At 45.5% G+C, this 22,567-nt stretch overlaps 2 protein-coding genes across 3 annotated transcripts in view; one reads left to right on the top strand and one right to left on the bottom strand.

Annotated features, from left to right (window-relative positions):
• The window catches only part of GPAT2 (glycerol-3-phosphate acyltransferase 2, mitochondrial), an 86,942-nt gene extending 73,170 nt beyond the window's left edge, over positions 1–13,772 (top strand). The window contains exons 14-21 of the mRNA XM_040415792.1: positions 4,527–4,788; positions 6,477–6,619; positions 6,722–6,799; positions 6,869–6,994; positions 7,726–7,846; positions 8,827–8,898; positions 13,502–13,557; positions 13,704–13,772. Of these exons, the coding sequence (XP_040271726.1) occupies positions 4,527–4,788; positions 6,477–6,619; positions 6,722–6,799; positions 6,869–6,994; positions 7,726–7,846; positions 8,827–8,898; positions 13,502–13,557; positions 13,704–13,772 (927 nt within the window). The remainder of the gene's footprint in view (positions 1–4,526; positions 4,789–6,476; positions 6,620–6,721; positions 6,800–6,868; positions 6,995–7,725; positions 7,847–8,826; positions 8,899–13,501; positions 13,558–13,703) is intronic.
• Positions 13,773–17,729: 3,957 nt separating this feature from the next.
• Positions 17,730–22,567, bottom strand: part of LOC120986116 (fumarylacetoacetate hydrolase domain-containing protein 2-like) — a 49,182-nt gene continuing 44,344 nt past the window's right edge. For both annotated transcript variants that reach the window (XM_040414474.1, XM_040414475.1), the window contains exon 8: positions 17,730–18,485. In XM_040414474.1, the coding sequence (XP_040270408.1) occupies positions 18,423–18,485 (63 nt within the window). In that variant the 3' untranslated portion in view covers positions 17,730–18,422. The remainder of the gene's footprint in view (positions 18,486–22,567) is intronic.

Raw genomic sequence — 22,567 nt, 5'->3', positions numbered from 1 at the left:
TACATAGTTAATACGGTAAAAAAAAGGTAAAGTTCAACCAAGGGATGGGTGGGGACGCGAATCCCAGAAAGGAAGATAATGATATCATCCATAATACCAAAGGCATGCTTTGTGTCCCTTATATAGGTGACTAACGGCTGCAGATTGGTCAACCCATTCTGGCAGTCACTTACCAAAAGATCCGATGCCTGCCTCAGTTGGTCTCCTAGGTGGCGGGAATTTGTTTTTATGGATTTTGGGGAGCAAGTGGAAGACTGGGGAGACAGGATGGTCAACAAATAAATACTCAGCCAACTTTTATCTGAAACTCCCATATGTATCCCCTCCTCCAACCAGGGGCAGATTGGCAATGTACCTCAGCGTGAATTTTCCCTGTGGGCTGATTGCCTTTTATATGCAGTGGACCGACATTGATGTGTTATACTCTATCATATCAGGCAGCCACAGCCAGCCTTGTTCTACTATTGGTTGCTTTTGGAAGTCCCTGTGCTGCTTAGCAGTCCCCTGGCTGACTCCGTATATGGATATACAGGGAGTGCAGAATTATTAAGCAAGTTGTATTTTTGAGGATTCATTTTATTATTGAACAACAACCATGTTCTCAATGAACCCAAAAAACTCATTAATATCAAAGCTGAATATTTTTGGAAGTAGTTTTTAGTTTGTTTTTAGTTTTAGCTATTTTAGGGGGATATCTGTGTGTGCAGGTGACTATTACTGTGCATAATTATTAGGCAACTTAACAAAAAACAAATATATACCCATTTCAATTATTTATTTTTACCAGTGAAACCAATATAACATCTCAACATTCACAAATATACATTTCTGACATTCAAAAACAAAACAAAAACAAATCAGTGACCAATATAGCCACCTTTCTTTGCAAGGACACTCAAAAGCCTGCCATCCATGGATTCTGTCAGTGTTTTGATCTGTTCACCATCAACATTGCGTGCAGCAGCAACCACAGCCTCCCAGACACTGTTCAGAGAGGTGTACTGTTTTCCCTCCTTGTAAATCTCACATTTGATGATGGACCACAGGTTCTCAATGGGGTTCAGATCAGGTGAACAAGGAGGCCATGTCATTAGATTTTCTTCTTTTATACCCTTTCTTGCCAGCCACGCTGTGGAGTACTTGGATGCGTGTGATGGAGCATTGTCCTGCATGAAAATCATGTTTTTCTTGAAGGATGCCGACTTCTTCCTGTACCACTGCTTGAAGAAGGTGTCTTCCAGAAACTGGCAGTAGGACTGGGAGTTGAGCTTGACTCCATCCTCAACCTGAAAAGGCCCCACAAGCTCATCTTTGATGATACCAGCCCAAACCAGTACTCCACCTCCACCTTGCTGGCGTCTGAGTCGGACTGGAGCTCTCTGCCCTTTACCAATCCAGCCACGGGCCCATCCATCTGGCCTATCAAGACTCACTCTCATTTCATCAGTCCATAAAACCTTAGAAAAATCAGTCTTGAGATATTTCTTGGCCCAGTCTTGAGGTTTCAGCTTGTGTGTCTTGTTCAGTGGTGGTCGTCTTTCAGCCTTTCTTACCTTGGCCATGTCTCTGAGTATTGCACACCTTGTGCTTTTGGGCACTCCAGTGATGTTGCAGCTCTGAAATATGGCCAAACTGGTGGCAAGTGGCATCTTGGCAGCTGCACGCTTGACTTTTCTCAGTTCATGGGCAGTTATTTTGCACCTTGGTTTTTCCACACGCTTCTTGCGACCCTGTTGACTATTTTGAATGAAACGCTTGATTGTTCGATGATCATGCTTCAGAAGCTTTGCAATTTTAAGAGTGCTGCATCCCTCTGCAAGATATCTCACTATTTTTGACTTTTCTGAGCCTGTCAAGTCCTTCTTTTGACCCATTTTCCCAAAGGAAAGGAAGTTGCCTAATAATTATGCACACCTGATATAGGGTGTTGATGTCATTAGACCACACCCCTTCTCATTACAGAGATGCACATCACCTAATATGCTTAATTGGTAGTAGGCTTTCGAGCCTCTACAGCTTGGAGTAAGACAACATGCATAAAGAGGATGATGTGGTCAAAATACTCATTTGCCTAATAATTCTGTACACAGTGTATAGACAGACTATTAGCATTCTCTACGTTTAAATGGTTACTCTGGGTCTCAGACTCATGACCTTCTGTATGGGAGCCTGACACCCTACCAGTGCGCTACAGAGCACACTGTTAGGCTCCATTCACACGTCCGCAAATGGGTCAGCATCCATTCCGCAATTTTGTGGAACGGGTGCGGACCCATTTATTTTCTATGGGGACAGAATGGATGCGGACAGCGCACAGTGTGCTGTCAGCATCCGCATTTGAGGAGCGCGGCCTCGATCTTCAGGTCCGCAGCTCCGCAAAAGATAGAAATGCCTATTCTTGTCCGCAAGCTGTGGACAAGAATAGGACATGTTCTATAGGGGTGCCGGGCGGGTGTGTTGCGGATCCGCAATTTGCGGGTCCGCAACACACCACGGACGTGTGAATGGAGCCTTACTAATGGAAGGAATTTCACTAACTAAAGCCCTTTAGTAGTATTCATGTATAATATACTGGTATCTACAGGGCTCCATAGGAACACAGTCAATCTCCTATTGGCTGCAATTGCAGATGATCGCATTTTAAATTCTCCTAGGGGGACTTAAAATAATTGGGAAAAAAAAGTAAAAAAAGTTTTTAAAACCTATAACTAAAGTTATAAAAATTCAAATCGACCCCTTTCCCAATAGTAAAAATAAAGATAATTGTCATTGTTGTGCACAAAATGACAGTACTACTAAAATCTAAATGTATTTATTCCAAGCAGTGAACGGGGAAAAAATGGTAGGGAAAAAATCAAAATGGTGGATCAGTCCTTTTTTTTTTTTTTGTCACTTCATCTCCCAAAAAGACTGAATAAAAAATTATCAAAAAGGAATACATTCCAAAATGGTGTCAATGAAAACTGGAAATAGCCCTACAAAGCCCCGCCACCTTGGCTTGGCCACACCGTCTACCAGTTATGCTCCACCTACAACATGGGGCCACTTCTACGCTTTTGAGTTCCCAATCCGCCTTGATCTGCCTTTAATCGCTTATCTAATTTCTGCACAGACTTGGAACTGCAGCAGGGTGAAAATGTGATTGTTGGGACACTTTTTGCATGGAGTAATTTAGAATTTTTTTCCATTTTCTAATACATTAATGTATTAAGGGCATTTATAGTTAGGGGAAAATTTTTTTTAATGATCCCCTGCTTATGCAGATGTATAGTAATAGTAGCCGAACAGCTGGATTTAAAGTCTCTGTCCATGTTTGCGACTACTATTTTTAGGGCTTCTATGCTTTTATGCCTTTGTAATGAAAAATGTAGTTCCTTTGCAATACATTAGGCCATAAAAGCTTCCTATCATCTTGAGTCTACCGCTGTTATGCAGACCTATATGTTTCCATCGTACTCCGTCCTATCTTTTCCCAACTTGATGCTAACATGCATTCAGTAGGTTACTAAGGAGTAGGGGATTGTTGGAAAAAGTGTGACTGCAGGATCAGACTGCAGAGGGTTTGTTTGTTGTCTGTTACCATGGAGACAAATAGTTCTCCATAGAAGCTGAATAAGCACATCGCAGGAACATTTTTAATCAAGATCTGTTACTCCATTTTTTATTTTAATGCATTGACACAATTAAAAAAATGGTTGCAAAAATGTACCTGGTAACTGTTTCTTTTAGGCATTATGGTATTTTACAGAGTACTCTGCAGGATTATTTGCAGTTCAGTGGAAAACCGAAGCGAATGCTGTGCTGGATAGACTGTGTATTCTGTTGCATATGTATGCCACACTTGATTAAACCCCTCATACTGATCTAAATATTTTAACTACTGTTTCTTTAAAGGGTTATGTCCATCTCAGACTTTGATGGCATATCGCTACAGAAAACTCACAAGAAGGCAGCACAACGAGCCTACATGTAGATAAAGTCAGTGTCAAAAATACCTGGTGCACGCAGTGTCAGATCCTGGCCCAGAATCCCAGAGTATATCTTAAGAGTGCTGCAGTTACCTCCTTCAGATTGCTAGGATATGCCATCTAAGTCAGATAGGTGCAGTTCCCACCTCTGGGACCCGCTCTTATGTCCAGAACTGGGCCTCCGAAGTGAAGGAGAGCACACGATGCATGCCCAAGTGCTCTCCATTCACTACTATGGGAGTCCTAAAAATAGCAGAGAGAGCGCAGTCTGCTATTATCGGAAGAGTCATGGCGGTGAATGAAGAGCACACCGTGCATGCACAAAAATGTCTCCAGTAACCGATATGGGACTGTAGAATTAAGCAAGCCATCCCTTGGCTATTTTAGGAATCCCCAAAGCTGCGCAGTGCGCTGTCTTTTACTTTGGGTTGCCCATTCTTGGGACCCGCACCTGTCTGACATTGATGACACATCCTAGTGATATGCCATCGGTGTCTGAGATGCATGTACCTCTTCAATGAGTTTTTTACCTTCTTCTCTTTGATCTCTTCTTTTCAGGGTGTCTCCCTGTCAAGACTTCTTTGTGAATTCCCTGAGATGATAAGAGATATTCTACATCATGGTTTTGATGTTGGTTTTACCGGTCAGCGATGGGATATTCTCCGTCACAGTTTATACCTTCTCCGCCACAGCATTGTGCTGTATTCTGTCCCCTCGGATGACGTATTTGTTCTTCATAGAGAATCGCCGGATAGTCTAAGAGCACTAGCCGTAAAGAGCTCTTCCCTGCTGCCCATCTTCTTGTATGAAGCTGTAGGAGGTAATTGTATATTACATAGCTGAAGCAATGTGCTCTCCTGCACAATATGGAAGTGCTTTGAGGAGTTTATAAAGTAGAAGTTGAAACCTCAATACATGTCAGCTTAGCATAAAGATAGGATGAAAACCCCCTTCTTTTTAAGGAAGCCTTAGGCCAACTGCACATGTTGCAGAATACGCATGGTTTTTCCGCATGGATTCCCTACAGAAAAACTGCAGCGTATTACAGTACCAGCAAAGAGATTGCACAAATCTCATGTACACTTAGCAGATTTTTTTTTCTGTGCGGAAACTGATCTGCCGTGCGTTTTTAAAAATTTAATAGCATGTCAGTCATGTTTGCGGTTTTAGCTGCAGTTTTTACCTTTAGTTGGGATGTGCGGCAAAACAGCATCAAATCCGCAACAAAAACTGCTGATTGCGGATTTTGGTGCGGACATGCTGCAGAAACGCACATAAATCTGCTGGGAAATTGGTGCGGATCTTATGTGCGTTCACCCGCACTCGTGTGCAGGTGGCTTTTTAAGGGGTATTCCAGGAAGAAGTTATCTCCTTTGCACAGGATAGGGTCTAACGATTTGATTGGTGGGAATCCAACCATTGAGTACAATGCTCGGCTATCTCTGGCAGTCCACTAGCTGCTCCTCTAATTTTGGGGAGTACAGGGCACCCATTCTCATGATTGGTTGGGGGCCTGTTTTTTTTTTTTTAGAAGAACGTAAGTGCTCCGTGCCCATATTGCGGTCTGCAAATGGCGGTGTGCGTTTGCAGATGTGGACCCATTGACTTGATTGGGTCCACGATCAGCAAGATACGGCAAAAGATATGACATGTCCTATCTTTTTCGGTGAAGAGGCATAGACCCGAAAGCCCATGGAAGCGTTTCCGTGGCTTCCGATCTGTGTCGCTCTATCAGTTTCTGCATCTTGTGGATCGCAGACCCATTCAAGTCACACCATGGAGTACACACTGCCGGTGCCCATATATTGTGGACCCGCCACTTGCAGGCTGCAATATGGGCACGGAGCACTTACGATCGTCTGAATGGACCCAAAGAGACAGGAGGAGGCGAGAGAAAGAAGGGAAGAAAGATAAAAAGGAAAAACACTGGGAAGGAGAGTAAAAAAAAAGAGGGGGAGAGGCGCTAACCAGGGGGTGACCCTTGTACCCAGTCAAATGACAGAAGTCAGGTTACCTTCTCAACCTAGCCAATTCTGGAAAAGGAGGCCATCCTTATTTGAGAACCAGGGTAGACAAAGTATCTCTACCTTGTGCTCTCTGTCCAGTGTCTCCATTCTACGGATACAGTATGCTGGAATTCAGAGATCCAGGGAGCTATGACTAATGTCCAGAGCTTAGGGATCACTGTACGAGCGCCTTTCAAGAAGTAGCGTAGGAGGCCCGTCCTGCCCACGAGAACCCAACCAGGAAGAAGCAATACAAGTGTTCAAAGAAAGATGTGCGGTGAGTAGACCTGCTAGGGACCGTAAGATGCAAGAAAAACTGTCCGTATGCACAATAGGCACCTAAAAATGGTATTGATGAGCTTAGAAATGTAAGTCCATTATGATTATCACAGTAAGGTTCGCGGACAAACCCCTTTAGACAATATTCAGAAGAAACTTGCATCTGACTTCACGGCATCTGACAACACTTACCTCTCATTGTTTTTTCCTCTTTTCCCTGCAGCTTGCGTCATTCGCGCCCTCCTGGCTCAGATACCCAGCCTGTGTTTGGTGGAGATGGTGGAGGTTTTATTTGCCGAGGATGAGATTATCAATTTGATAATGTGCCTCTGCTCCTTGCTGCATAGAGATATATTGCTCCAGCCGGTACACCTACTGCAGTTTTATTGTTTTTTGTTTTTTTCTGGCATCAGCGAAGAGTCATTCGACATAAATTCATTTTGCCAACAACTTAACTTTGTTTTCCAGCCGTGTCAGAGTGTCCATCTGCTGTGCCATGATATCTTGGAGAAGCTAGTTTATTGTGGTCTTCTCTCTATGTATGAGGTGAGTTTGTGAGAAGAAGCTGTTGGTGGGTCAGAGAATGGCCAGCTACAGTCTACTTACGTTTCTCAGGATCCAAGCGCACCTCAAGCCTGTGACACAAGGAGAACGTGTTTCGCGGACCAACTAATGTGGAAAGACTTGGATGACCTGTCAGACAGTGACAGCATAGGAGAAAAGATCAAACGCCACTATAAGGTAGGTGACTGCTGTAGCTGATCTTTTTCTGTGATAACCTGGCACAAAAATGAGTCATGAGCTTGTAACATCTCATCAGTGTTACCCGCTGTCCATTGAATTGCTCATAGTCTCCACATCATTGCTCCAAAGATGACCAGAGGTATTCTGCATGAAAGCAAGAGCAAAGGCTTACAGTAATGCTAATAAAGTTATTACAAACTTGAAAGCAGGGGAGGACTGGGAAGGTAAAGTGGCCCTGGAAAAACCCCAAAAGTGGCCCTATATGTCGGTAGGTCTAAATTGAAGGAAGGGGGTGCAACACAAGTAGGCAGGGCCAACAGATGTAGGTGAGCCCAGCAATACTTCAGTGCAGAACAACATACTACCCCAGCAGAACCATATACCACAGTGCAGCACAAAATACTGCTGCCCTCGCCACATTATGAAACTGTATTATCGTCCTGAGGACAGCAAGACAGTTGAACTCAAGAGGGCACCTGCGGCCACTGGCCAGGTGTAGAAGTACCAGACGTTCCTACAAAAATTAGGAGAGCCTCTGATCCTCATGTACCTGGCTTGCTGGCGACCATGAGGAGGGCTTGGGCGGCCACCTAGGCATCAGCCCACTGGAAAATTTCCCTGTAGTGTCTTTGGTCAGTCCACCCCTGCTTGAAAATGAGAAAAATATGTAGTGAGAACAATGATCGGGTTTACTTTATTGTTTTTTTTATTGTTTTTTCTTGCAATAGCTGTGCCGATCCCCTCACCTCGCAGATGTCTTTGTCTTCCTTTGTGACCTCTTGAACCCAGTGCTGAAGACATATGAGAGGGCAGCGTTATTCCTGCAGGAACGTGGGATGTGTGGAGATGGTATGAGCTGTGAGGCATTAAAGTGGAAGAAGACAGTAGGTCTAAGACTAAGGCAAAACTGCACCATGTGCTTCAATCAGATCTGCCCCATACATTATTTGGTCAAACTGAATGTGAAAGTGGTTGGATAGGTGCAGAAGAAATATATATTTATTGTATGTGTACACATTTAAAGCCATGACTGGACAAGGCCAACATTTCTACCATCATATTATAGTAATACAATGTTGGCCTTTTAAAGAGGGTTATAGTAATACAATGTTGGCATTGAGGGTTATAATTAATCTAACAATGTCATAAAATTGATCTGAGAAAGGTTCAAGTTGATGGACATGCGGCTATCTAACTATAAGTTGAGTAAGGCTGCATGGTCGCTTATGGTAACCCAAGAAGACGTGGGTATTTTTCTGATGTGGTTTAGAAGTTTCATCCAGCAGGCCCATTCCTTATGGGTCCTTTACACTGCTCGAACATCGGGAAGATAATGGCTAACAAGCATTCCTAGGAACGCTAGTGTAAAGGTGTGACAGATTACCCGATGAACTAGTGAAATGTTCGTGCATTGGGTGACTGGATCTTTCATGCGGTCTTTCAGCAGATTGTGCTGTCGGCAAACAATGATTCTGTATGGGGACAAACAATGGCATTACCGGTCTCTCCTCCCCATACTGGCAAGGGATCGCTGCATGGAAATGTAGATAGAGGTGTCCTTCATTGACAGTTACTCAATTGTTCAATGTAAAGGGGTCTTTAGCATAGCCAGCCATCTCATTACCTCGTATTTGGTTTAAGTACGCACATTGTAAAAGGCTTGTTACTTTAGGCTCATTAAATGACCATCGTTGCCATGGTTCTCAATGTAGAACTTCATAGGTAGATAGTTGAATAAACACAAAGCACAACGGTCGGACAGATGTGACGTGGTTTACCTACGTAAGAGTTATTGTGCAGGAGAACTTAGAAGTGTCCTTTCCTCGCAGAGCTCGAGACGGACTATGTTACCCGGCTGCACCAGTATCTGCTGCAGAAGGCCGATGAGGACTGCTCTTACGGTGAGTTTACAATTGCTGTGTCTTTGCAAAACTGGAAGATATGTACTAAGCTTAAAGGGATTTTGCTATCACATACAATGGGGTCATATCGCTAGGATATGCCTCCATTGTCTGATAAGTGCGAGAACGGAGTGGGGAAATTAATGGAGGGTGCACTGCGCATGTGCAGCCTCCCTCCATTCATTTCAATGGGGCGGCCGAAAATAGCTGAGCGCTGGCTTGGCTATTCCCATCTGCCCCATAGAAATCAATAGTAGCAAGGACCACGCGTGTGCTGTGCGCTCCCATTCACTTGTATGGGTGCAGCGCTTGGTGGTGGACGGACCCTGCTCCGTTCTCCTTGTAGGTGCAGGTCCCAGAGGTGGGACCCACACCTATCAGACAATGGGAGCATATCTTAGCGATATGCCCCTATTGTATGTGATGGGAATACCCCTTTAAGCTCTAAAAATCTACAAGGATGAGCTTCTCCAGAAATGCTCAAGTCTTCTTTTATGAGGTGGGGTATTATCTCTTCATTAATAAAATGTAGAGATTATACCCCATGGAACTGTTCTCCAGGATTCCCTGATAGTTAGTGCTATACGTCAGGGAGGGGTCATATGACTGAGCTGTTTCTGGGGGGCATCTCACAGAGCCTTTGTTTTTGGGCATATGGCCTTGTGCAGATTTGGTGGTATGTGGCAGTGCTATCACTGGATGCATTGTTCGATGCATGTCTGCACGGTGTCTCGGAGGCATGGGATCGTGCCACACCTCACATGGAGTCAAGGACTGAATCCGCTGAGCTATTCAGTGAATTTCAGGTAAGCTTGTACTTACATACTGCAGTCTATTTGAATAGAAGGAGCTGCGGTATTAGGCTACATGCACACAAACATTGTTTGTTTCCGTTTATTTTTTTTGCGGATAGGATGCGGACCCATTCATCTCAATGGGTGAGCAAAAAACGCGGACAGCACACCATGTGCTGTCCGCATCAGTATGTCCGGTCCGTTGCCCCGCAAAAAAAATTGTGCATGTCCTATTTTTTTTCTAGTTTGCGGACAAGGATAGGCATTATTACAATGGATCCGCAAAAAAAAAAAAAATATCCGCTAAAAAACGTCACCTGTTTTTTTTTGTTTTTTTTTGCGGATCGCAAAACATACGGTCGTGTGCATGTAGCCTTAAGCATATGGGGGCAGAGCTGCCTGAGCGTCTTATAAGACAGGAGGATGTATATAAAGCTATTTCAGACTTTCTGTAGGAACTTGTAGCTATGTCACTGACCATACTGCTGTCCTATTGGAACAGGACTAAAACTACCACTGAAATCAATAACTCTTACCTATAGATGCTGGCCAAACTTTGGGAGAAAAACTTTTAGTAGTTATTTATTTATTTTTTTGGTCCAAAAATGACCTTTAATGAAGAAAAATGTTGATGGAATGGGCACACGTAGAGACAGCTGCATTTATACCCGGAGATGGGAAAATGTCACTATAAAATTACAGTAAAATTGCCCGCCTTATAATAATTTGTAGCACGCCAAACCATAATGGCAGTCTTCATGCAGCTAGCCTGCACCTCTCATAGAGCTTTAGATGACACCGATAGTCATCCTCTGGAAGACCAGGCATTGACATGACTCTTGTTATTCCAGTCAGGGTTCATTACACATTAATGCCTGCTTTATCTAACCAAAAGTGCAGAAGTCACTAAATATTTCTCCAAGTACACAGTAATCTGAGTAATTGTGTGCTGCGGACGACAGAACTGCACGTTCAGAGCAGAACATACCAGATATCTAGTCATTTCTTGTTCTTTTTTGTCATTGTACATTCCGTTTAATACAAAGTTTATCCGGTCAGTTCCTTATTTACTGGCTTGTTTGCTGTCAGCCGGGCTCATGCTACCCAAGGCACTATGCCCGATTTTTTGCCCATTGGCATACACAAATTTTCGATAATTTCTGGGCCATTGTAATTATAATTGGTCACTGTTAACAATGAAGAAAATCAACCATAAAGCGTGTTATTAATTGTGATACAGTAAAAATGTCAGTGTTGGCCGAGCTGATAAATGTAAGTGCCGCTCAGTGACTAGCTAACTAGCAAACAGCTGGGTCCTGGTATTCATTGGGGTGGAGTGTGCTACCAAAGAGTCATGTTCTCCATTGGGAAATGCTAGGTGAACTATGCTGTAGTAGAATCTGCATACTTTAGTCACTGCTTCCCCTAAATAGTAGACATTAACTCACTAGTTCCTCCATCCTGTTACTAGATAAACCCACCATACCATGACTGCATACTGTTGTTAACTAAATACATTACAGGAATACCAAAATTACCCCCTACAAAGGCTGAATACATGCATCTTCCTTCACTTTGTTTTCTCCTCTATCTGGCCCAGACTGCCATGACAACTTCTACTGGCCACCACTTATCTCTGCACAGCTTTCTGCCCCTTAGTGCTTCAAAGAGTAAAGGTGGCTCCTTATAGGGGTATTCCCACCTTGGACATTGGGGGCATATCGCTAGGATATGCCCACCTCTGAGACCCGCACCTATACTTAGAACGGAGCCAGCAAAGTATCGGGAAACTCACTGCACATGCGCAGCCGCCCTCTATTTATTTCTAAGGGACTGATGAAAATAGCCAAGCCAGCACTCGGCTATCGCATAGAAATGATTGGAGGGCGGCCACACATGCGCGGTACGCCCTACGGCACTTTGTAGGCTCTCTTCTAAGTAAAGGTGCGGGTCTCAGAGGTGAGACCCACACCTATCAGACATTGTATGCAACCAATGTCCAATAACCCTTGAATGCCTCCTGTGTGCCCCCCACATATTTAAGGGAAGCAGTCAGCGGCAAAAACCATCCCAAACCGCAAGCAGTACCAGCAGTGTGTTTCTAATAATGATTTTCTTCCTGCAGTCAGATGCGGTAAAAGCATGAAAAAACTTTCTTTTATCCCCTCCGCATGCTATTTTCCAGTCGTGCTTGAAGTCAAGGTAACCGCGTCCCCTTCCCTGCCCCTTCGCCTGTGACTGACCGCTTTTGCAGAGAGTTCAGCCGGCTTTGCCGAACAGCCAACTGTCAGTCACAGGTGAAGGGGCAGGGAAGGGTTACCTTGACTTGAAGCACGATTGGAAAATAGCGTGCGCAGGGGATAAAATAACGTTTTTTCATGCTTTTACCGCATCTGAATGCAGGAAGAAAATGATAATTAGAAACACACTGCCGGCTACTTGAAGGCACTGCTTGCGGTTTGGGATGGTTTTTGCCGCTGACAGGTTCCTTTAAGTGCCTTCCCAGTATCGGTGCCTTCCACACAGTAATTGTGCCCCCTTATTTCCCGCACAGGAATAGTGGCCCAGTAAATAATGTAACACTCGTCTAGCCCTACTGCTCATAAGGATCCCTTCATAGGTCAACCTGCCGGCCCCCTCAGGAGTCCCGTCCTAGCGTCTCATAAAATGGAGGCCTGTAGCTTATGACAGTAAATACCCTGCCATGTTTATCAACTGTGTCTACATACTGAGGTCAGCGATGAGTTGAGTGCAGCAAACCATTCACAAATCTATGCCAAACGTGAACGTAACCTTGTCACATTGGTGAACTACCTTAACTGGCTCTTTAAATCTTTATAATTATGGCTCATAGGCAAACTATAGATCAGTAACGTAGCAGCTATAGTCCTTTGTGGACTGATTTTCTACAGAAGAACAATTATAGCAATCTTCAATATGTGCTGTATTACCCAGGCGTTCCCTTTACGGTGATACAGATTGCTGGGTACTCACCGTACACTGCCTTGCCATGTGCATGAGCCCTTAGCTTTAGGCTACTTTCACACTTTTGGTTTCCGGTTGTGAGATCCGTTCAGGGCTCTCACTAGCGGTCTAAAACTGATCAGTTTTGCCCTTAATGCATTCTGAATGGATAAGGATCCGCTCAGAATGCATCAGTTTGGCTCCATTCCGCTTTGGAGGCGGACCGTTTTGGTGTCCGTCTGACGAAACTGAGCCAAATGTAAGTCAATGGGGACGGATCCGTTTTCACTGACACAATATGGCACAATAGAATTAGTTTTGGCAATGTTAAAGATAATACAAACGGATCCATGTGGTTGTGTAATTATCTGAACGGATGCGTTTGTGCAGATCCATGACGGATCCGCACCAAACGCGAGTGTGAAAGTAGCCTTACTATATTATAAACTTGCGTTCAGACAGGGATTTGTGTTTTTATATTTTGGTGCAGTGTGATTTTTTTTATTTATTTTTTAATCGCTGCTGCGTTTTCTGGTGTTTTTATCTGTAGTTGCATTTTTAACTGCATTTTAATTGGTTCTCCAGCCCCCGTAGAGGTTGAATAAAAACCTACCGCCACCCCAATTGCCTCATTATTTGGTAGCTGTTGCATTCGTCACCCACAGTGTGTCCCTGTGTGAACTCAGCCTTAGCGCTCCAACACAAATCGCGTGCATTGATGATATCCAACTCCCGCCTGTGGAAGCATAAAGAGAACTAGTTCGGATTCCCAGAACACAAATTAGGATGACTTTTGATGAGTAAAATTGAGCATCAGGTACATAAAGCTGTCTGTCTTCTCTCAGAGTGTGCGGAGCGTTCCCTGGCTGCCTGCGCTGTCAGAACATTCATAGATCTCGGAGTAAGTATCATCCTCATCACGCGTTGTTTATCGCCTCCTCCTCCTTCATTTAGACGATTCCTTCCTTCTACAGTAATTGATGCACTGAATGTTATTACCAGGACTCCACGGTCCCTGTAGATTAATGTGGTTTTTCATCCGTTTAGCTGCAGCTCTTGGCATACACGCAGTTGGCACCGTGGGACCAGTCTGTCTTTCTGCTGTTTGCTAGCTAGGGCTCCTGTCACTTCTGTAGTAATTTTGAGTCTTCAGCCCTTGTGTTTACAGACACTTGATTTTACATAATAATGTTTCAGGTCTTGAAAATGTGGTTGACTTTTGGGAATCGGGAAGGACATTTAAAAGGGTTGTCCAAGACTTTTATACTGTGGACCTATCCTCTGGGACCAATCCCTGCCAATCAGCTGTTTGAGAAGGCTCCTGTAAGCGCCGTACATTGCATAGAGGCTGTGCCTGGTATCGCTTCTATGGGGCTGAGCTGCGCCTAGGCCACGTGACCAATGAATGTGTCGTCACTGGCCTAGGAAAAGCAAGTGCCGCCTGCGGGGGTCCCGGGTGTCAGGCCTCCACAGTTGACCTACCCTGCGGACAGGTCATCCGTATATTAAAGTCTCGGAAAACCCCTCTAAAGGATTCAGAGGCAAATAGTCAAAAGAGATAGGTTATTTGTCTTAAGGAGGCTGGCAAAGCCCACTTTAACCCCTTCTCTACAAGTGATGTGTATGTACATCCTATGTCACAGGAGAGTGTATGGCGCAGATTCAGGAGGTGCCTTCACATACTGCAGATTTTGTTGCAGAAATTTCTACGACTGAAAATCGGTTCTATTCCTTTGATTGGGGCAGAAAACACATGGATTTTCATTTGCAGAAATTTCTGTAACAAAATCCTTGGGTGTGTTAATCAGCAATATCAAACACTTCTGCCTATGCGGCTACTAACCACTCTTGTCCCAGACACTAAAACTGTCTAGCACCGGTGAAGTGCAGCAATTAAAACCTCAATTCTGGCCCCCAACATGTTTCGCCAGCTAATCTGGCTTCATCAGTGCTAGTGGGCAGACTTGATGAAGCCAGATTAGCTGGCGAAACATGTTTTAATAAAGAAGTAAAAGTTAAGTTTTAGTGTCTGGGACAAGAGTGGTTAGTAGCCGCATAGGCAGAAGTGTTTGATACATTATAAACCCTTCCGGGACAGGGTCCTCTCTAGATTTTGTGTTAATCAGCGATAGCTCCAATCCTGGAAACGGAACTCCTTAGGTGGTGCAGTCAGTAGTGACCACCACATCTGCGGTTAGACAGGGGCACCCCGCCACCCGATGTTCAGAGGGGGGAAAAAAAACTAGCAGAATTGACTTTTTTTTGTCACCTTGCCCTTCAAGTAAAGATCAAAAAGTTATGTACCCCAAAATAGTACCAGTAAAAACTGTTGATGGAGCAGCCCTCACACTGCTCCATCAACAGAAAAATAGTTATGTAGACACAATGGTAAAAGACTAAAAATTAACCCCTCCCCCCCTAAAAAAAAAGGCAAAATTGTGTTTTTATTTTTACACCCCCCCCCCCCCACAAAATTGTATAAAATCCTATAAAATATACACTGCTCAAAAAAATAAAGGGAACACTTAAACAACACAATGTAACTCCAAGTCAATCACACTTCTGTGAAATCAAACTGTCCACTTAGGAAGCAACACTGAGTGACAATCAATTTCACATGCTGTTGTGCAAATGGGATAGACAACAGGTGGAAATTATAGGCAATTAGCAAGACACCCCCAATAAAGGAGTGGTTCTGCAGGTGGTGACGTGACCACTTCTCAGTTCCTATGCTTCCTGGCTGATGTTTTGGTCACTTTTGAATGCTGCCGGTGCTTTGACTCTAGTGGTAGCATGAGACTGAGTCTACAACCCAAACAAGTGGCTCAGGTAGTGCAGCTTATCCAGGATGGCACATCAATGCGAGCTGTGGCAAGAAGGTTTGCTGTGTCTGTCAGCGTAGTGTCCAGAGCATGGAGGCGCTACCAGGAGACAGGCCAGTACATCAGGAGACGTGGAGGAGGCCGTAGGAGGGCAACAACCCAGCAGCAGGACCGCTACCTCCGCCTTTGTGCAAGGAGGAACAGGAGGAGCACTGCCAGAGCCCTGCAAAATGACCTCCAGCAGGCCACAAATGTGCATGTGTCTGCTCAAACGGTCAGAAACAGACTCCATGAGGGTGATATGAGGGCCCGACGTCCACCGGTGGGGGTTTTGCTTACAGCCCAACACCGTGCAGGACGTTTGGCATTTGCCAGAAAACACCAAGATTTGCAAATTCGCCACTGGCGCCCTGTGCTCTTCACAGATGAAAGCAGGTTCACACTGAGCACATGTGACAGACGTGACAGAGTCTGGAGACGCCGTGGAGAACGTTCTGCTGCCTGCAACATCCTCCAGCATGACCGGTTTGGCATTGGGTCAGTAATGGTGTGGGGTGGCATTTCTTTGGAGCTCCATTTCTCCATGTGCTCGCCAGAGGTAGCCTGACTGCCATTAGGTACCGAGATGAGATCCTCAGACCCCTTGTGAGACCAGATGCTGGTGCGGTTGGCCCTGGGTTCCTCCTAATGCAAGACAATGCTAGACCTCATGTGGCTGGAGTGTGTCAGCAGTTCCTGCAAGACGAAGGCATTGATGCTATGGACTGGCCCGCCCGTTCCCCAGACCTGAATCCAATTGAGCACATCTGGGACATCACGTCTCGCTCTATCCACCAACATCACGTTGCACCACAGACTGTCCAGGAGTTGGTAGATGCTTTAGTCCAGGTCTGGGAGGAGATCCCTCAGGAGACCGTCCGCCACCTCGTCAGGAGCATGCACAGGCGTTGTAGGGAGGTCATACAGACAAGTGGAGGCCACACACACTACTGAGCCTCATTTTGACTTGTTTTAAGGACATTACATCAAAGTTGGATCAGCCTGTAGTGTGTTTTTCCACTTTAATTTTGAGGGTGACTCCAAATCCAGACCTCCATGGGTTAAAAAATTTGATTTCCATTATTTTTTTTTCTGTGAAATTGTTGTCAGCACATTCAACTATGTAAAGAACAAAGTATTTCAGAAGAATATTTAATTAATTCAGATCTAGGATGTGTTATTTTTGTGTTCCCTTTATTTTTTTGAGCAGTGTAGTAAAACGATATAGTATTACACACCAGGCCTTTCAAAACAATGATGTCCATTAAAGGGAGTCTGTCACCAGCATTTCACTTTTTTAACCCTTCCCACAGCTCCCTAGGATGCTTACAGTTAATAAAAACGTTACCTCTGGCATCAATCCTGGACTTATAGAACCCTCAAAAACGATCTTTAAAAGATATGCAAATGAGGGATCGCAAGTGCCCAGGGGCGGCGTTACTCTCTTAGTGCCCTGCTTGCTCAGCCTTCTCATTGCGTCCCCCCGCCCATCCTTTCCCTCTGACCGCCTTTGTACTAACTTGTTATTCTGCCGATATCCCGCGCCTGCGCACTCATTCCTTTGGCCGGCGCATGCGCACTGCGATGCCCATTCCTTGCACGGCATCACAGTAACTATTGCGCATGCGCCGGCTAACGACGCCGATAGACCACCTCCTTAGTTGTGTTTTCGCGTCGTTAGCCGGCGCATGCGCAATAGTTACTGTGATGCCGTACAAGGAATGGGCATCGCAGTGCGCATGCGCCGGCCAAATGAATGAGTGCGCAGGCGCGGGATATCGGCAGAATAACAAGTTAGTACAAAGGCGGTCAGAGGGAAAGGATGGGCGGGCAGAGGGGGGATGCAATGAAAAGGCTGAGCAAGCAGGGCACCTAAGAGAGTAACGCCGCCTCTGGGCACTTGCGAGCCCTCATTTGCATATCTTTTAAAGATCGTTTTTAAGGGTTCTATAAGTCCAGGATTGATGCCAGAGGTAACGTTTTTATTAACTGTAAGCATGCTAGGGAGCTGTGGGAAGGGTTAAAAAAGTGAAATGCTGGTGACAGACTCCCTTTAAATACAGGGGACCCCCTCTTATGTTTATACTACAGGGGTTATCTTGGTGGGACAATCCTTATAGGGAGGGTTAGGCCATACAGCAGCAGAAGATTTAGTAATGTCAATCTCCGTAACAGAATTAGGAGGTCTCATTAGTAAAAACCAAGCATGGAGTCAATTTGATTCAGTGAATTTATTTGACTATCATTGTAGGATCTGGAAGGTTTCCTCCAAAACCCTCTGTAGGGCCAAAACTAGATTTGCTTTGCCTTCTAAGAAAGTTAATGTTGATGACCATTTCTCTAACATAAAGTCATCTTTTTCCTGTAAATGATGCATCGAGCTGATTATACCCGATATAAAACCCATACTTTGGCGACCAGTTAATGGCACAGTGTACACAACTCTGGATTTGCAGGTGTTTGAGCGTTCATCGAGCTGCCACGGATCAATTCTCCACCTCTCAGAGGCCTTTCTACTGGAGGAAAACTGCAAGAAACTGACGTCATTCATCCAGCAGTTTATATACAGACGATGAACAGCAGAGACTTGTCCTGGGAGTAGAATTCAGCCAGAACATGGAGGAGAACATCTGAACAGACCACACAGTGCTGGAGAGTGAATATTTTGTTAAAACATGTTTGGCTGTTATTACATTGTTTAGAAAGTTAGTGTTATTACATTGTTTAGTTTCCCACTTAGATTGTTTAAAAACGGACTATTAGTGAAACAGATTTGCTTCGTACAGGCTTCTGTCAGCTGTCGCAGCGTGAACGAGGGGTCTCTGCGGCACAACGTGTGATTTGGCTCATTATTAAATCTGAGTGTTGTACGCTGCAGTATCCATTCTTCTGTAAGTGCAGATCTTCACACCACAGGGTTACTGATCACTCCTACCTCATCGATTTCACATTCAACCACATCTCCTGCCTGAAAGATAAAGCCAAAGCAACAGGCGGTTAATAGCCATTTATAAAAATAAGAACATAAGCAAATGGCTAAATCATACAGATGCATTGTGGTCCAGTCCACCTCTGCATTCTTTATATCAGATGTAGAGTGTCGTTATCCATATTTCTTGCTCCACATATCCTTAGGGTGGCCAAAAAGGAGGACATCACACCCCGAAAAGGAGGACATCATCCGGGGACAGTGGCGCACAATAGTTAAATACTAGATGCCCAGGTTATACCAGCATGGTCCATGTCACTATATACAAGAAGATGTATAATTTATACCACCTGTACATATATAATTATATACAGGGGATGCCCAGGTTATACCAGCATGGTCCATATCACTATATACATGAAGATGTATTACTTATACGAGCTGTACATATATAATTATATAGAGGAGATACCCAGGTTATACCAGCATGCTCCATATCACTATATACAAGATGATGTATAACATATACAAGCTGTACATATATAATTATATACAAAAAGATGTCTAACTGATACCAGCTGTACATATATAATTATATACAGGAGATGCTCAGGTTATATCAGCATGGTCCATATCACTATATACAAGAAGATGTATAAGTTATAAATCTTCAATGGAGCATGCTGGTATAACCTGGGCACCTCCTGTATATAATTATATATGTACAGCTGGTATAAGTTATACATCATCTTGTATATAATGATATGGAGCATGCTGGTATAACCTGGGTATCTCCTGTATATAATTACAGTGTCTTGCAAAAGTATTCACCCCCCTTGACTTTTTTCACATTTTGGTGCCTCACAACCTGGAATTAACATGGATTGTTTGAGGATTTGCATCATGTAATTTAAAGAACATGCCGACAACTTTGAAGATGTTTTTTTTTTTTTTTTTTTATTGTGAAGCAAACAACAAATAGGACAAAATAACAGAAAAAGTCAGTGTGTATAACTATTCACCCCCCTAAAGTCAATACTTTGTAGAGCCACCTTTTGCGGCAATCACAGCTTCAAGTCGCTTTGGATAAGTCTCTATGAGCTTGCCACATCTTACCACTGGGATTTTTGCCCATTCCTCCTTGCAAAACTGCTCCAGCTCCTTGAAGTTGGATGGTTTGCACTTGTGGACAGCAATCTTTACGTCTGACCACAGATTTTCTAGTGGATTGAGATCTGGGCTTTGACTAGGCCATTTTAACACATTTACATGTTTCCCCTTATACAACTCAAGTGTTGCTTTAGCCGTGTGTTTGGGGGTCATTATTCTGCTGGAAGGTGAACCTCCGTCCGAGCCTCAAATCACGCACAGGTTTTGCTCAAGAATATCCCTGTATTTACCACCATCCATCTTTCCCTCCACTCTGACCAGTTTCCCATCCCTACAGCATGATGCTGCCACCACCATGTTTCACTGTGGGGATGGTGTACTTTTGGTGATGTGTTGGGTTTGCGCCAGAAATAGCGGGGGTTTTTTTTATGGCCGAAAAGTTAAATATTCTCGCTCATATCATTGGGGGACACAGGACCGTGGGTATAGCTTGCTGCTGCCACTAGGAGGCGACACTAGGCTGAAAGCTGTTAGCTCCTCCCCTGCAGGCTATACCCCCTCCAGCCTGGAGAGAGCATTTCAGTTTTTAGCTTAGTGTCGTAGGAGGCAGACCTCCCTGCTTAGCAGGGTGGCTCTTTTGGAAATTTTATTTTTTATTTTATTAGGTTCATGGGGCACAGATTCGCATGGCGTCTCTGTCTCCCTGAGAGGCTAGCCGGTGTCGGTTGTCCCACCTCCTTGCCCCCCCCCAAGAAGACAAGTGGACCAGGGCAGCCTCGCTCCCCTGCTTCCAACCAGCAATAGGGCCACCTACTTACCAGCCCTATCCTGCCCAGACCCCTGATGCCTTCTGCCAGCGGTCGTTGGGTGGCCCTGCTGGGACATCTAAGGGCGAAGTCCACAGAAGACAGGTGAGTATTACTCCCCTCTCTCCCTCCCTTTGCTCCTCACCCTTGTCTGCTGGGTAGTGATCTCCCTCCTGCGTCCTCAGATCCTCAGCGGCGGCGGTACGGAACAGCGGGGGTTAATGTCGGCAGCATCGCAGCTGCAGCGGCTCTGCTACTACAAGGAGAGCGGTCCGATCTCTCCCTCTTAAGCGCTCTTCCTCCCCACTCCACTTCTTAAGTCTCCAGGCATCTCCTGAGGCAACATGTCCGGCGCTATATTAACCCCTTCCTGTCTCATGGCGGCTCCTAGCATGCGAGCGGGGGGCGTGGCTTCTTCCTGGCCATTTCCTCACATGACCCGCATGGGGGCGGAGCCTATTTTCCCACCGCAGCACTCCAGAAGACCTCTCCAGGACACAGGACCTGGGACTTCTAATGGTAGGAGATCGCTACCCTCTCCAGCATAGAGAAGCCACACAATGTCAGACCCAGCCAAGACCCCTCCCCAGGCACCCTGCAGGACCACTTATTATGCCTGCACTTTATGTTCTGTTAAATTCCCTAGTGGCCAGTCACTCTCACTATGCTCTGCATGTCAGGCGGCCCCACAGAGCCATCCATCCATATTGTCACAACCCACAGGAGTTCAAGACCCCTCCGGCTGTGGAGAACCTGACTGGGCAAGGGCAGTAGAAGACCTCTCCAAAGTCTCCCATTCCACCCTTTCATTACTGGGTCGTTTGGTAGAGAGATCACCCACAGTGCAGCCCTCACCTTCGCAAGGCGCACAAACTAGGAGCAGTCTTACTAGCAAGCGTCCCAGATCAGGTCATCATTCCTCTTCTGACGCCTCTGCATCCCCTCCCCCTCCAGGTTCCCGATCTCAGACGTCCTCCATTTTAGGTGACGCACTATCAGATGGTGAGATTGCGGATTCAGATACGGAGATGGACCTGGAGCAGTCTTCCCAGATTGTGTCTATGGTAGATAGTCTGATTTCAGCAATCCGGGACACTTTCCAATTTCAGGAGGAACTCCCCTCCACCAGCCACCAGAGAGTGTCGTTTTTGCATACAAAGCAGACCCCTAAGTCCTTCCCTGTACACAACGACTTTTCCGTTGTTGTCGCAAAGGCTTGGGACCAGCCAGGTTTGCGCTTCATTGTCCCAAAGCGGTTAGACTTGCTCTACCCTCTTCCAACTGATTGTGTGGAAAAATGGGCCTCACCTCCGAAGGTAGACCCACCGGTCGCTCGCCTCGCAAAGAACACTACTATTCCGGTGGCGGATGGCTCCTCTCTCCAGGACCCAGTAGATCAAAGTCGGTCTTTGCAGCCAGTGGTTCAGCCTTACGCCCGATCTTCGCATCGGCATGGGTAGCCAAGGCGGTTTCGGAGTGGGCCCTCCGTTTGAACCAAGACCTTGCGACCAATCTTCCTCCGGCGGAACTCCAGTCCTTGGCGGTACAAATTTCGCAGGCAGGAAAGTACCTCTGCGAAGCGGCTCTGGACGCGGGGACGATGGTCGCCCGTTCCTCGGCTCTCGCAGTATCTATCCACCGAGAACTGTGGCTTAAAGTCTGGTCAGCGGATTCATCCTCCAAACGTTCTCTTTCAAGACTTCCCTTTGCCGGGTCTCGACTCTTTGGTACCTGGCTAGATGATATTATTTCGGAAGCAACAGGGGGAAAAAGCACCCATTTACCGCAACCCAAGGCGAAACGTTCCTTTCGTCCTAGGGTCACATCTTACCGTTATCAGTCCTTTCGTAGGTTTGTGGGCACTCGTCCGGCGGCCCCACCTGCATATAGGCCACCCAATCAGGACCAGCGAAAAGGCCCATCCTTCAAACCCCAGCCAGCATGGCGTCTGCGAGCCCAACAGCCTCGTTCCGCTCCCGGGAAACAGTCCTCAGCATGAAGGTGCGGCCCTAGGACCCTTACAGGTGGCGGGTCGTCTCCTTCTTTTTCAGGAAATGTGGCGAACTCATATATCGGACGCTTGGGCACGAGAGGTAGTGACATCAGGATACAAGATAGAATTCAAATCTATCCCACCCAACCGCTTTTTCCTCTCACAGCCGCCCAAGGATCCAGGTCGGGCAGCTGCTTTCTTCCAAGCAGTCC

This window comes from Bufo bufo, chromosome 1, assembly GCF_905171765.1.
Source record: "Bufo bufo chromosome 1, aBufBuf1.1, whole genome shotgun sequence".
NCBI lineage: Eukaryota > Metazoa > Chordata > Amphibia > Anura > Bufonidae > Bufo > Bufo bufo.
The sequence above is the reverse complement of the archived record's forward strand: the minus strand, read 5'-3'. Positions and strand labels throughout refer to the sequence as shown.